Genomic DNA, 15,594 nt, shown 5'->3' with positions numbered 1-15,594 from the left:
CCCAAAAAAAAAAAAAAAAAAAAAAAAGAATTTGGGTTAAGTACAATTTTAGACCAGGATGAGCTTGATGCATTTTAAGAATTACAGAAGCTAAGGGTTTTTTCTCATTTTGTGGCTTGCTTTGGTGTGGCTTTTTTCTTTTTTTAAGTGGCAATACCAATGCAAATTTAGATAGCCCACCCATTCATATTCATACTGGTGAAAGCCAATATGGAATTTGTTTAAAAAAAATTTCAGTTTCCTGGGCCTAAGGGATAATATGGTGGACAGGGCAATTGTCTTACAACTAGACAGCCCAGGTTCAATCCCTGGCATCCCATATGGTTCTCTATGCACGCACCATCAGGAGTAATTCCTGAGTGCGGAGTCAAGAGTAGCACATGAGTACTACAGAGTATGACCTAAACAAAATTCTGCCCAGTTTCCTGAGTGACAGGACTGCTAAACTAACATCAGTTCCAAGTTTCTACCGGCACTGGTACCAAAAACAGTAAAGCTACCTTTTGTTTGTGGTGCCAGTACAAATTCTAGATCTTTACACACAGGAGAAAGACTCTCGGCCACTGAGTCACATGCTATCTTTTAAAGCCTTAAATCTGAAAGTATGTTACTTATTTCTCAAATTTTTCTCCTTTGGCACATGCATTCATAACAGGCATGTCTCATTAAAATAAACAATTTAATGCAGAGCTACCTTCTTCAGTTGTATCATTGTTGAAAAATTCTTTTGCAGTTTTCCCATCTGCATTCATTGATCTGTATGAGTTGATGACTTAGGAATTTGTAGCATTGTTTGAAATCTCTAAAGCAACCACGACTGGCATTTAAAGGAGCTAAGTCTGAAGGATACAATAGTTTGGTTTAAGGTCTTTATACAAGTTATCCCACTATCTCTGAAAATAGCTGTCTTGAACTTTTCACTCTTAGGTCTTTATTCCAAATGCTCAATAATATTTTCCTTTTCTATTTCTTTTTTTTTATATATTTTTTATAATTATCTTTATTTAAACACTGTAATTACAAATATGATTATAGTTGTATGATTACAGTCATGTAAAGAACACCCCCCTTCACCAGTGCAACATTCCCACTACCAATTTCCCAGGTCTCCCTCCTCCCCAACCCCCCACATCTGTACTCAAGACAGGCTTTCTACTTCCCTCATTCATTCACATTGTTATGATAGTTTTCAGTGTAGTCATCTAAAAATGTCTTTCATTTTTCTATTTCTTTGATAGCTCTAATGACTTCATAGTATTTAAAGAAAGTGTGATCGTGTATTTGTCACACTGTTTCCGATGATCCACAATATGAATTCCTCTTGCTCAGGTATCATGTCTTTCTAAATGTTTGTACCCAACCTGGTGGGAAGGGAGTCTGAGAAAACCACAACCGGCAATGCTCATGGGTTACTACTAGCTCTGCACTCCTGGCAGCACTTGGGAGACCATAGGAGATGTCAGAAATCGAACCCAGGTCCACCTCATGCAAGGCAAATGCCTTACCCAAAGTACTGTCATTTAGGTCCCCAATTTTTTTTTTTTGTATTCACTACTTGGAATTTAAGTCACAATACTTAGATATGTTCAGGATGGAGTCTTCCCTTTCCATAGTAGAAAATCTCAAAGAAGACTAGCAAAATACAACCCTGAGGAATAATAAACATACTGAAACAAAGATAGTCAGATGTTTAAGGTGTGTGCATTTCTTATATGTTCTAGTTCACATGGGTTCGTTCAGCTTTGCATGTTCGTCTAATATTTTTCATTTACAAAATGGGACATAAACAATGTAAAATTTAGACTATGTTCAAACTGTTTTCCTATATTTATATAAAAATTTATGTATATATATATATATACATTATATATAAGGGCCAGAGCAGTGACACTAGCAGTAAGGTGTCTGCCTTGCTCACACTAGCCTAGGATGGACCATGGTTCAATCCCCCAGCGTCCCATATGATCCCCCTCGCAAGCCAGGAGCAAAAAAAAAAAAGAAAGAAAAAAGAAAAGTTTGAATATATATATATATATATGTGGCCCTAGAATAAATATATATATATTTTTTGTTATGGGGCCACACCCGGTGGCGCCTCAGGGACTACTCCTGGGCTCTGACCAGAGATTGCTCCTGGCAGGCTCAGAGGGACCATATGGGTTGCTGGAAACCAAGCACAGGTTCATCCCCGAGTCGTTGCTTGCAAGGCAAATACCCTGCTGCTGTGCTATCACTCTGGCCCCTAAATTTATATCTTAAAAAGAGCTGATCTCAGGGTCAATGATATTGGTTTAGCTCTTGTTTTGCACAAGGCTGACTAGTTAAAATTCCCGGAATTACATATGATCTCCTGACCCCTGCCAGAAGTGATCCCTGAGTGCAGAAAAAGGAAGCTTGCGCCGGGGATTGAAGAGAGAGAGAAAGAAAAAGTAAGAGATAAAAAGGGAAAGAAAGAGAGAGGGTGGAGGAAAGTGAGAGAAAGACAATGGGGCATATGGGGTGAAAATTGGGTTCCAGAACAACAGACAACGGGCAGTGAGCTTGTCTTCCACACAGCTGGCCAGTATTCAATCCCATATGGTCTTAAGTGCCACCATAGTGATCTCTAAGTACAGAGCTAGGAAAAAGCCCCAGAACCACCAGGTTTAATCCAAAACCAAACAATAGAAAAAAAATACCTTTTTTTTCCTGGGGGGTGGGGCTAGGAAAATGCTAATTAGACTGGGCAAGAGGTACTGATAAAAACAGAAGGGTTGTTCATGGACTACCAAGTGATTACTAGATTTGAGCTGTGATGTACACACCATCACATGATGTCATCTATTTGAAACCACTAAAGCAGGTGAAGGAGGCACAGAGACAAAAGAAAATGCCTAGCTTTCCCATGGTACCTATTTTTCACTTTCCTTTATCTTTCAATCATTACACATTACATAATGGAGAAGTTTTTACAATAAGAAAAAAAAGGAGGGAGGGGCCAGAGCCATCAGGGCATTTGTGTCTGACCCAGGACGGACCCCTGAGTGTCATCGGGTATGGCCCAAAACCTAAAAAAAAAGGGGGGGGGGCTAAGAAGCTTGAACCTGGTTCATTAAAAAATTATGCAACTGTTAGAGCCAGTAAAAATCAGCTATGACAGTATTCCCATTTAAGACAGTAACAGATATTTCACTCTGGATAGCATGTCTTCTTGTTGATGTTATAAAAAGATAGCCAGGGGTACAGATCAATGGTATATTACATGATTGTTTAGGAGAAGAATGAAAACAGATGAGTAACCAAAATTCCAAGAAAGAGGTCCATTATTAAACTTCTCAATTTTTCTAATAACAAAATTCAAAGATAAGCTTCCAAAAAAAATGCAAAAAAACAAAAAAAAAAAAGAGGATAAGTTTCCATGTGAATGACCCAAAGGGCATCTACAGCAGAGTAAATATTTAATAATCAGATGGACAAGATGATTAATTTTGTGAGCACTTATCAACCATGGTGACATCGATGTTTGCTCAATAATTCCACTTATAGATGGCCCAAACTATTATGAGGTTGTGTCTACAGATTAACATCAATACTGAGCTGGATACTGACATTCATTCTATGAAGAGCAGAGGTCAACATTGAGTTCCTACAATAATGATTCTTTGGGAGAATAACTGTCAACAACTTAGTAATGTGATTAAACTGGACACCATTCACTATAAAACAGAGTAACAAAAACCTATTCTGAGTAAGGATGGCCTTTTCTCGCCACTTACTTCTTTTTTTTTTCCGCCACCAACTTCTAGCAATGGCAATTATGGGCTGAATTATGTGCCCCTCCAAAATTTATGTTGAGTAGCACTCAGTATCTTGGAATGTAATAAAATGCATGGCCTTTATTGATGGAGGTTCTTAGGGTGGGCACTAGTCTAATGAAAGAAATCCTTTTACCAAGGAGAAATTCAGAATCAGAAATGCACATAGAAGTAGGCAAAGTGAAGATGAAGGCAGACATCTACAAGCCAAGAAATAGCAAAGACTGCAAACAATTCACAAGTATCTAGAAGAGGGAAGTGACAGCCCTTAGAAAGAACCAACCTTTCTGACAACTTGATCTTGGACTTCTAGCCTCCGGGACTGTGAGACAACATAATTCTTTTGTGTGTGCCACTGAGTTCGTGGCACTTGGTTATTGCAGTCCTAGGAAACAAATACATCACATACAAATACACAGAAAGCCTGATTCAAAGTCACAGCAAACTGTGGCACTAATACAGTCTGAGCAGCAAGCTAATGTTCTTGACAGAAAGAACACTGAAGGCCTCAGGCACATAAGAAAAAATTCATCGATCTCACCATGTGAGATTCTCACATTCAGAAGCAGTTGCTTTAAGTAACATGGTATCATTACTGAGGACTTCGTAGGTAACAACCCAAGACCTAATCGAGATGCTTTATAAGATCTAGAAAAATTCAATTTAGCAATCAAAATATTTTCCCATAGCTATTTGACAAAGATCTTAAAACCAAAACCTGTACCTACTGATACTAGAACCATTCTTCACAGGCTAATCCCACAGTAATATTTACCATCAAAGCATTTCCAAAGAAAGAATGCTTCCATAAAGTAACACTGATGTCTCACTGAGGAAGAGAACTCTGCTCCCACTAAGTCAGAGGAAATAACGAGAATGCCGACTTGGGAAGGGCAATGCTTCTGATCTCCAAAAAACTAGTTATGAAGTCACATAGGCAGGACTAGCTTTTGCAGTTGATATGATGAAAGGTTAATGAGAGGGGCCGGGTAGGTGGCGCTGGAGGTAAGGTGTCTGCCTTGCAAGCGCTAGCCAAGGAAGGACCGCGGTTCGATCCCCCGGCGTCCCATATGGTCCCCCCAAGCCAGGGGCGATTTCTGAGCACATAGCCAGGAGTAACCCCTGAGCGTCAAAACGGGTGTGGCCCAAAAACCAAAAAAAAAAAAAAAAAAAAAAAAAAAAAGAAAGGTTAATGAGAAACTAGAGCAAATAAAATCAACCTCTACTATTTTCAGACTTGCAGTCCCCTAGAAGAGTAGTTGCCACTACAGGAAAGGAAAATGTGCCAACGGTGGTAACATTCTTCTGTGTGACCCACATATACCTATGTATATGTGTTAGAAAACATTGTCATTTAAAAGTACGTGTACACCAAAGATTACTTAATTTTATAGAAGGAGATATAGTACAGGATGCTTGTATTGCATGCGACCAACTGTGGGTCTAATCCCCAGACCTACAATAATAGTCCCTTAACACTGCCAGGAGTGACCCTGAACCGACCCCATCCCCAAAAAGATTACACTAATTTTTTAATGCAGATAGATAATATTAAATAAAAGCCAAAAGAAGGGGAGGGGGAGAGCCAAAGAGACAGTACAGAGATTAAAGCACTTGCCTGGTACATGAACCACCTAGTTTGATCCCCGGCACATGATCTACCAAGCTATGAGCTGGAGTAGCCCCAGTATTGCTGGGTGTGGTCCCCCAAAACCCGTCCCCGTCAAAAGCAAAGAGAATTATCAACAAAATGCAAACATAAATCCTGATTTGGTTGTGAATGAAAAACAGACATTCAACTACGTGAGTTTTCAAGTGTGATATCCAGATTCAATTATTTGGGGCCTAAGGAACTAATTTTGATATTGCAATAGAACTAACTTACATAGTCCAATTTTTTCTTTTTTATAGATTGTTCATCATTATATTCATCTTCTTCATATGTCTCTGAAGAAGAAGATAGTTTTCTTTTCCTGGGTCCACCGCCTTCTAAAACGGAAGAACACATGTTAAAATGAATGTTATTATTACAAAAGTGTATTATAATAAAACATCTGTAAATTATTCTTTTGACATTAGGCCCAATATTACTCCTAAACATCATATACACTCAATGCCAAATGAAAGAAAGAGACTTTTCTTAGTTTTTCAAAAGTAATAATCACTATAATACTGTATTGATCAATAATGACAATATTTAATACTAGGGCCGGGTGGTGGCACTAAAGGTAAGGTGCCTGCCTTGCCTGCGCTAGCCTTGGACGAACCGCGGTTCGATCCCCCGGCGTCCCATAGGGTTCCCCAAGCCAGGAGGGACTTCTGAGCACATAGCCAGGAGTAACCCCTGAGCGTCAGCGGGTGTGGCCCAAAAACCAAAAAAAAAAAAAATTTAATACTAAAAATGTATCACCAGATTAACCAATAATTTGATAGAGCACTGTTAGATGGAAGGGGTTATCTCAGTGACTTAATGTTTACCAGTGAATCCAGTTGAACATCAGTTAAGTTTATCTGAATAGTAGCACCAATACCAACAAGAGTCCACTAGGCACTAAGACTAACAGGGGTTTTGAAGTTGTTTTTATGCAATAATAAATCTCCCTTATTTAATAAATGAGGAAAGTATATGTGTTTAGTACATCATAATCTTAACCAACAAATTAAATAGAAAGAAGAACTTAGCATTATAACACAATTTAAAGAACAATCCTAAAAAGCATAAGAAGCTATGCGGTTATTTTTATATTGTATGTGCTTATTCCTTAAACACTTTTATTTTCAAAAAGTAAATTCTGAATGTATCGTGCTGAGCCAATTTCAAAACATACTAAGCCAGAGTCAACCTGAATTTGATCCCAGGATTTCCCATTGGTCCCACAAGCACTACCAGGAGTGAATCCTGAGTGCAGAACTAGGAGTAATCCCTGAGCATCACTGACCCAGAAACTAAAAAGTATTGGAAACTAAAAAGTGTTTGAGTGTGACCCAAAAACTAGAAAGCAAACGACCTCTCGAAACACAAAGACCTAAAATTTAAATCTTAGTTCTACTAGTACCCTGACTATAAGCAATTAGATATAAAAAACTGGTCAAATAAAATATATTTTTTAATTATGGGGGCACACATGGATGTTGCCAGACCATGCACATGGTGCCCACATCTCTCTTGAAATGTTTTTTCAGACTTTAATGCTGGGATGTGTCCTAGGCGCTGCCTTTGGAGAAATCCATTCTCTCTCTCTCTCTCTCTCTCTCTCTCTCTCTCTCTCTCTCTCTCTCTCTCTCTCTCTCTCTCTCTCTCTCTCTCTCCCCCTCCCTCTCTCTCCCTCCCTCCCTCCCTCCCTCCCCCTCCCTCCCTCCCTCCCTCTCTCTCTCCTCTCTCTCTCCTCTCCCCTTCCCTCCCCTCCCCTTCCTCAGAATGTTCAAAAAAGAAAAAAACGTGGCTTTTTCTCTTTAAAAAAATCATAAATAAGGGGCCAGAGAGATAATAAAGTGAGTAGGGTGCTTGCCTTGCATGTGGCTGACTCAACCTCCAGCATCCCCTATGGTACCGCAAGCACCAGCAACAATGATTCCTGGATACAAAGCCAAGAATAAGCCCTAAATACAACTGGCTGTGGCCCAGAATCCTTAAAAACAATTCAAATAGGGCTGGAGAGAGAGAGTAGAGCACATGAGAACTCCTCCTTTGATCCCCAGCACCCCAGATGGTCCCCAAAGCACTGCCAAGATGAACTCCAAAATGCAGAGCAAGAATAACCCCTTATCCTGACCAAATGTGCCCCCAATACAAATGCAGCCCTGTAAAACTGTAAGCCTGAGAAAGGCGGTAACTCAAAGGTTTTAGTACATGTGGTGGGCCAATAGCCAACCCCCAACATCACATCCATCAGGGACCAACACCCAGCAGAGCCAGGTACAGCCCCAGAGCATCAGGATCTAGGCAAAACTACTCAATGTACACCAGTGCTCCTCAAAGAGTGGGGCAGGCCCCCCAGGGGAGGGGTGCGAGGCTCCGTAAAGGGGGGCACGTTTGACCTCCGCAAACATTGTCATAACAAGCTACGCCCGTGTTTATGTCTCTGTATGTCTCTGGAGTTGAGAGTTGCTGTGCCCTGCTTCAAACCCAGCTTTGAAAAGCTCTGCATTGCAAACCGTGCTCATTGTAGCCATTCATCCAGACATCACCTCTGATTTAAAAAAAAAAATCAGCTCAAATTATTTTATGTATTTTTGTTTTGCAGGTTAAAGTTTTTTTTTAATAAAGATACTATTTACAGTCCCACGAAGGGGCACGAAAAATGTTTTCTTCTTCCTAGGGCAGGGGTCTCAAACTCAATTTACCTGGGGGCCTCAGGAGGCAAAGTTGGAGTGATTGTTGAGTGCAAAGTCAGTAGGAAGCCTTGAACAATGGGGGGTGTGACACAAACAACTAAAACAAAACAAAACAAAAGATTCCTCTAGGGCAGGGCCACAAAACATTGTACAGAGGGCCGCAAATGGTTCGAGACCCCTGTCCTAGGGGGTATAAACAGAAAATAATTGAGAAGCACTGATATACAACCAACAATGGTATGCCTAAAACATCTGTAACTGGAACAAGCAAAACAACTGAAGCCCATTAAAATTTTTAATATTCTAAGTACATATAAATGAATTATTCTAGTTTACTTATTCTAGTTTATATATATGTGTGTTCTTCACAACAACTAGCATCCACTTTTAGAAGGAAACCTAAATTAGAAAAACAGCAGAGGTTAAGGGCACATGTCAAACCAGGTCTGATTCCCAGTCCCATGTAACCTTAACATCCCCAAGTGAAGAGTTCCTGAGGCAGTCTTGAGGTACTAGCACAGAATCATTATCCCAGCAGGCTCAATATCACTTAGGTTCCCTGAACGGCTCTTGGGAGGCTCCAAAATGTATGAGACTCCCTATTCTGAAATCACACAATATGAGGTGCACTGGCTGTTGGGAAGGGACAAAACTTTCTAACCACATTATAATGTATTTGTCATGGTTAAACAAACACAGTGTACCCTGAAAAAAATCTTTAATATGAGTGATTTGTGCCATATCACCTAGACATCTTCAGTTCCTTCTTAAAAGAATTTTGTTTTGTCAATAATGACTAATTTAATCTCAAATATCTGCTTGAGCATCTCTATTTCATCAATAATATTGCATCACATCTTTACATGTAAGTAAATGGCTACAAGGCAAAACTATGCAAACAGGAGAAAATGCAAAATTTAAATGTTAAAACTTAAAAGAGCACATGAAAGCATAGTTAGTTGCCTGCAGCTAAATCTACTTTTTACAGATGTTAAATTAAAATTTCTGCAGATCTATAAAAGTTAGCATCCTATACTGGCACTATTGATATACATTTATGTATTTCAGAAATGCTTAGATTTTGTTGGAGGTACAGAACCAGAGCAATAACACAGAAAGGAGGGCATTTGTGTTGCATGCGACTGACCCGGGTTTGATCCCAGCATCTCATATAGTCCCCTGAGCCTCCAAGGATTATTTTTTTGGGGGGGAAGGTTTGGGTCACACCCGGTGACACTCAGGGTTCACTCCTGGCTCTATGCTCAGAAGTCATGCATGGGATGCCAGGAATAGAACCGGGTTCCGTCCTTGGTTGGTCATGTGCAAGGCAAACACCCTACCATTGTGCTATAGGTCTGGCCCCTGCAAGGAGTAATTTTTGAGTATAGAACTAGGAGTAACCTTGAGCACTGCTGGGTATGGACTAAAAACAAATAAAACAACAAAAAGGGGCAAATTTTTTAAAATGGGAATTAATTTTGAAATATATATATACACACAGACAAGATATACACAGACAGTTCAAGAAAGATATTCAAGGGGCCGGAGATATAGCACAGCAGTGTTTGCCCTGCAAGCAGCCGATGAAGGACCTAAGGTGGTTGGTTCGAATCCCCGTGTCCCATATGGTCCCCCGTGCCTGCCAGGAGCTATTTCTGAGCAGACAGCCAGGAGCAACCCCTGAGCACAGCCGGCGTGGCCCAAAAACCAAAAACCAAAAAAAAAAAAAAAAAAAAAGATAAAAGAAAAAAAAAGGAAGATATTCAAGTAAAATAATATTTTTCTCATGCAAATACTATGATGTTTGAAAAACAGGTCTTTAATCATTCGTTTACTTTTGAAATAACACTATCATTGTTGTATCTGTTTTAAGACTGCTTACTCACAATTAATCAAAATAAGCTGTCACACCATGCACAACACAAAAACGCCAGAATCATTTTACCACTGCTGATTGAACCTTCTATTTATTTGTGTTCCCCACTGTCCTCTCTACTTTAGCAACCTCAGCTCTGATGTGTGAATTCAGTACTGTGTTTTGGATTAGTGTTGGCTCACTGGTCTTTCTTCTTTGTATTTCACATAAGTGAGATAAACCAATGGTTTTCTAATAAAGAGGTATTGTTAGACTTGCTCTAACCTTTAAAGAAGGTTAGAGCAATCTATAATAGAATATAGAACAGGGGCCGGAGCAGTGGCGTAAAACAGTAAGGTGGCTAACTTGCCTGCGCTAGCCTAGAACGACCACGGTTCAATCCCCCTGCGTCTCATAGGTCCCCCAAGCCAGGAGTGATCTGAGCCGCATAGCCAGGAGTAACCTGAGCGTCATCAGGTATGACTCCCCCCGCCCCCAAAAAAACAAAGGAATATAGAACAAAAATTTTGGTGCATTCTTTTTTATTGTTTTGTTTTGTTTTGTTCTATTTTTATGCCATACTCAGTAGCTTGTCAGGGCTGGCTTACTCCTAGAAGTGCTCGGAACCAGATGATATGTATTGGGGGAACTTAAACAGGGTCATCTACATGCAAGGTAAGTGCTGTACCCTTTAGTAGTATCCGTCCATCCCTAAGGTTTTTGTGGGGCACATTCCTGCAGTTACTTGGAGGTGGATGCGGTATTGTTTATGAGACTATATAATACGAGGGATTAAATCCAGACTTCCTGAATACAAAGATGCACTCACAGCACACCTCAGCCATCTATTATACCTTCCCCTTAAGTTCTTTGCCCGCCCCCCATTCTTTCAAAGAATATGTTTCTTAGAAATAATGGAAAATTTCCTTAGGTACACATACTAACTTTTATCAAAAATGTTTAAATGGGGGGCTGGAGAGATAGCATGGAGGTAAGGCGTTTGCCTTTCATGCAGAAGGTCAACGGTTTCGAGACATCCCGGCGTCCCATATGTCCCCCGTGCCTACCATGAGCAATTTCTGAGCAGGAGCCAGGAATAACCCCTGAGCACTGCCGGGTGGACCCCAAAAAAACCACACACTACAAAAAAAAATGTTTAAATGGGGGCCAAAGCAATAGCACAGTGGTAAGGCATTTGCCTTGCATGTGGTCAACACAGGACGGACCCTTGGTTGAAATCCTGGCATCCCATATGGGTCCCCTAAACCAGGAGTAACTTCTGAGCGCAGAGCCAGGAGTAACCCCTAAGCATCACTGGGTGTGACCCAAAAACAAAAAAAAAAAACAACAATAAAAAAGTTTAAATGTACAAGATAGCAAAGTCATTGTTTAAAAAAACTATTACTTAAGGGGTCAGAGTGAAATGTACAGCAGGTAAGACACTTGTCTGGCATGCAGCTTCGGTCCTCTGGCATCCCACATGATTCTCCACACCTACCAGGAGTTATTCCTGAGAAGCAGAAGTTATTAGGGTTAACACTAAGAACTACTGGGTGGGGCCCAAAACAAATGGGGTGGGGCTCAAAATAAATAAAACTAAAATTTCAAAAGTACTTTAGAAAATATGAAAACATTACCAAGCAATCAAAATATGCTTTGCCTATTGATAAATATAAAAGAACAGTTATAAAAACATTCATAAACAGTGCATTAACAAAGGTCAACTGCAAACCAGACCTGAAACCATAAGGTAGACAGAACAACATGTAGGTAAAACATTCTATGACACTGAAACAAAAGGCATCTTCAAGGAAGAAACAGCATTCTCAAACAAGTCGAAGCAGAGATACACAAAAAGGACTATTTTAAGCTGAGAAGCTTCTGCATCTCAAATAAAATAATGCCTAGGATACAAAAGCCACCCACAGGGGCAGGAGAGATAACGTAGATGTAGGGCGTTTGCCTCGCATGCAGAAAGATGGTGGTTCAAATCACGGCATCCCATATGGTTCCCAGTGCCTGACAGTGATTTCTCAGCATAAAGCCAGGCTGAACCCCTGAGCGCTACCGGGTGTGAGCCACCCCCCCAAAAAAATTATAAACACACCCACAGAATAGAAGAAGCTATTCACCCAACACCCATCAGATATGGGACTAATATCAAATATATACAAGGTACTGACAGAACTCAACAAGAAAAAAAAAACAGAGATGGGAGATTTGGGACACTGGTGATGGAAATGTTGCATTGGTGAAGGTGGGTGTTCTTTATATGACTGAAACCCAACTACAGTCATATTTGAATCAAGGTTTCTAAGTAAAAATAATAAAAAAAGAAAAAACATCTAATCCCATCAAATATGGGGAGAAGGGAAAAAAAAGAAAAAATGGGGAGAAAAAATTGAACAGACACTTCCTCAAAGAAGAAATACAAAATGGGTCAAAAGACACATGAAAAAAAGCTCCACATTACTAATCAAAGGAGATGCAATCAAAACAACAATGAGGTACCATCTCACACCACAGAGACTGCACACATCACAAAGAACAAGAACAATCAGTGCTGGAGGGTGATGTGGAGAGAAAGGAATTCTCATTCCCGCTGGTGGAAATGCCCATCTAGGTCCAGGCTTCAGTGAAAAAACAACATGTGTATCCCTCAAAAAAACTGAAATTGAACTCCTTATGACCTAGCTAATCCACGCCTAGGGAATATAACCTAGAACACAAAATTACAATACAAAAATGCCTTCCTCATACCTATATTCACTGCAGCGCTATTTACAATAGCCAGACTCTGGAAACAACCAAGATGCCCTTCAACAGATGAATGGCTAAAGAAACTGTGGTACATATACACCATGGAATATTATGAAGGCATCAGGAGAGATGAAGTCATGAAATTTTCCTAGACAATGTACATGTATGGATGTGCATGGAATCTATTTTTTTTTTCCAGGGAAGAGCACGAACGCAGTCCCCCCTCTACCACAAATTATGCAGTCGAGTTTCCCACATTTGGGGAAATCGCAGGGGTCAGCACATGCGGAGTGCAATAGATAAGCCTCGCCCTGGGGAAACCACCTTCGTGATCATGGTATCTCTCTTGCCAGGTAAGTATGGAATCTATTATTGAGTAAAATAAGTGAGAGGGAGAGAAAGACACAGAATAGCCTCACTCATCTCTGGGTTTTAAGAAAAATAAAAGACACTGAAATAATTCCCAGAGAACCGGCTCAAGTTATGAAGCTCACCACAAAGAAGGGTGAGTGCAGGTAGAGAAATAACTATGCTGAGAACTATCATAACAATGTCAGTGAGTGAGGGATATAGAAATCCTGTCTTGAGGAGGCTGGAATGGTGGCAGGGAGTGGTAAGGCGTCTGCCTTGCTGGCGCTAGCCTAGGACAAACCATGGTTTGATCCCCCACTGTCCCAAGCCAGGAGGAACCCTTGAGTATCACCGAGTGTGGCCAAAAAACACCCAAAAAAGAAAAGAAATCCTGTCTGAATACAGGCCGAGGGTGGGCAAGGGAAGAGATGGGGTATGATGATGGGAAGGTTGCACTGATGAAGGGAGTGTTCTTTTTATGACTGAAACCCAACTACAATCATGTATGAAATCATGGTGTTTAAAGATATTATTAAAAAAAAAAACAACAAAACAATGTGTTAAAAGTTTAATACATAAGATAATTTATAAATATTTTAATTTGGACAGTTGCCATGTTTTAGATTATCAACCCTATTTTAGGGTGTTATTTATTAAAGTCAGATAGTTCAGACTGTAGGAACTAGAGAGACTTAAAAAGTATAGGATAAGAGCAAATAAGGATAAAAAAAATAAGGATAATTAGCTCCCAACAGTCAATATGGTCCCCCACCAACAACAGAAATGATCCCTGAACATAGGCCAGGAATGCCCTCACAGCAATGCTGGATATAGCTCCAAAACCAACAAAAAGAGCAAGCCAATATTACTCTTACAATCAATAACGAAAGGGCTGGAGAGAGAGCACAGCAGTAGGGCATTTTTGCCTTGCACACAGCCAATTCAGGACCGACGGTGGTTTGAATCCCGGCATCCCATATGGTTCCCCATGCCTGCCAGGGGTGATTTCTGAGCACACAGAGCCAGAAGTAATCCCTGAGTGCCACTGGGTGTGACCCCAGAAAATAAAACAAAAACAAAAACAATCAATAACTAAAGATGCCTATTATAAAGTGGTATATATAAGCATACAAAGAGTTATCTGGAAAGATAGTACAGCACTTGGCTTGTATGCAGCTGTCCCAAGTTTGATCCCTAGTAGTTCAAATATTCCCTACAGTCCCACTAGGAGTGATCCCTGAGCACAAAGCAAGGATTGAAGCCTAAGCACCACCAAGTGTGACCCAAGAACAACCTATAAAAAATTACAAATGATGCAAAGCAAATTTAGAAGTAGTTAACAGACATTACTTTCATGTCTTACATACTTCCTTGTTGGTAGAAAAGTTATTAACAATGAAATTAAAGGAGGCAAAACAGCTTAAATGGCTGAATATATGAATGACACATCAGAGGTTAGAGGTCAATCCCTGCCACCAAACAACCTCCAAGGAGAGATCTCTGAGCACAATGCCCAAATAGACTCTAGGCACAGCCAGATATGGCCCCCACAAGAAAACAGAACATGGCACTTAATATTGGAAGCCCCTTCAAATGCCTTTTCTATATTCCTGAAAATACATTTTAATGGGAAAATGGTCTAAATAAAGGGCCAGAGAGAGAGCATGAGGTAGTGTGTTTGCCTTGCATGCAGAAGGATGGTGGGTTCGAGATCCCAGCATCCCATATGGTCCCCGGACACTGCCAGGAGCAATTTTCTGAGCATTGAGCCAGGGAGTAAACCACGGCGCTGCTGGGTGTGAACCCAAAAACCCAACCAAAATAAAATAAATACCAAAAATAAAAAACAAAAAATACCACACATATAATAAAAAAAATACTGTCCATGAGTCTTAATCTGTAATAAGAAAGCAAAATTACTAATGAAAAACTACTGTCTTCCTTCTTCGAGTAGGAGCAAACAAAAACAGACAATGGTTCCTACTAGCTTGCATGATTTCAGATAAATCAGTAGGAACCTCCAGCTTCAGTTTCTCATCTTAAAAAAGACATCAACTACAAATATCTCATTATGATTGCTTACAAATTCATGAAGAAAAGTAAAATTACATAACAATACTATTTACTATAACAAAACTAAGAAATCAACCAGATGAGATAAATGAGGCCTACCTGCATCACCAAACATCAGCAAGGCAGCAGCAATAGCTCCATCAATGGTGCTTGTTGATTCAATCAACTCAACAGAATTGAAGAGATTGAGATTGTTTTTTAAAAGTAACATTAAAAATAGCAATTGTTAACAAAGCTAGCAAAATAATCAGAATACATCTTAAACATATTCAAGATAGGGAAATATGCTGGATGTTTTATTTGCCAAGTATGTTTGTCATAATTTTCAGGAAAACTAGTTTTTTGTAAATAGCTCAACTACTTGTTATTATAAAGAAAAGAAAATCCTAGTCCAAAATATTCGTGGTTTTCAATTATAAAGAAACT

The 15,594-nt window shown here is 39.9% G+C and overlaps 1 protein-coding gene and 1 non-coding gene across 3 annotated transcripts in view; both read right to left on the bottom strand.

The window, feature by feature from the left end:
* Window positions 1–15,594, bottom strand: part of SMARCAD1 (SWI/SNF-related, matrix-associated actin-dependent regulator of chromatin, subfamily a, containing DEAD/H box 1) — a 105,475-nt gene that overhangs the window by 57,201 nt on the left and 32,680 nt on the right. The window contains exons 4-5 of one of the 2 annotated variants that reach the window (XM_049789977.1): window positions 15,268–15,334; window positions 5,680–5,783 (exon numbers count right to left, since the gene is read on the bottom strand). In XM_049789977.1, the coding sequence (XP_049645934.1) occupies window positions 5,680–5,783; window positions 15,268–15,334 (171 nt within the window). The remainder of the gene's footprint in view (window positions 1–5,679; window positions 5,784–15,267; window positions 15,335–15,594) is intronic. The other variant, XM_049789978.1, reaches the window with a different exon arrangement.
* On the bottom strand, window positions 12,941–13,105 carry LOC126033138 (U1 spliceosomal RNA). Its single transcript, XR_007504292.1, has one exon. It is a non-coding gene; the product is annotated as a U1 spliceosomal RNA (small nuclear RNA).

Source organism: Suncus etruscus, chromosome 16, assembly GCF_024139225.1.
Source record: "Suncus etruscus isolate mSunEtr1 chromosome 16, mSunEtr1.pri.cur, whole genome shotgun sequence".
Taxonomy (NCBI): domain Eukaryota; kingdom Metazoa; phylum Chordata; class Mammalia; order Eulipotyphla; family Soricidae; genus Suncus; species Suncus etruscus.
The sequence above is the reverse complement of the archived record's forward strand: the minus strand, read 5'-3'. Positions and strand labels throughout refer to the sequence as shown.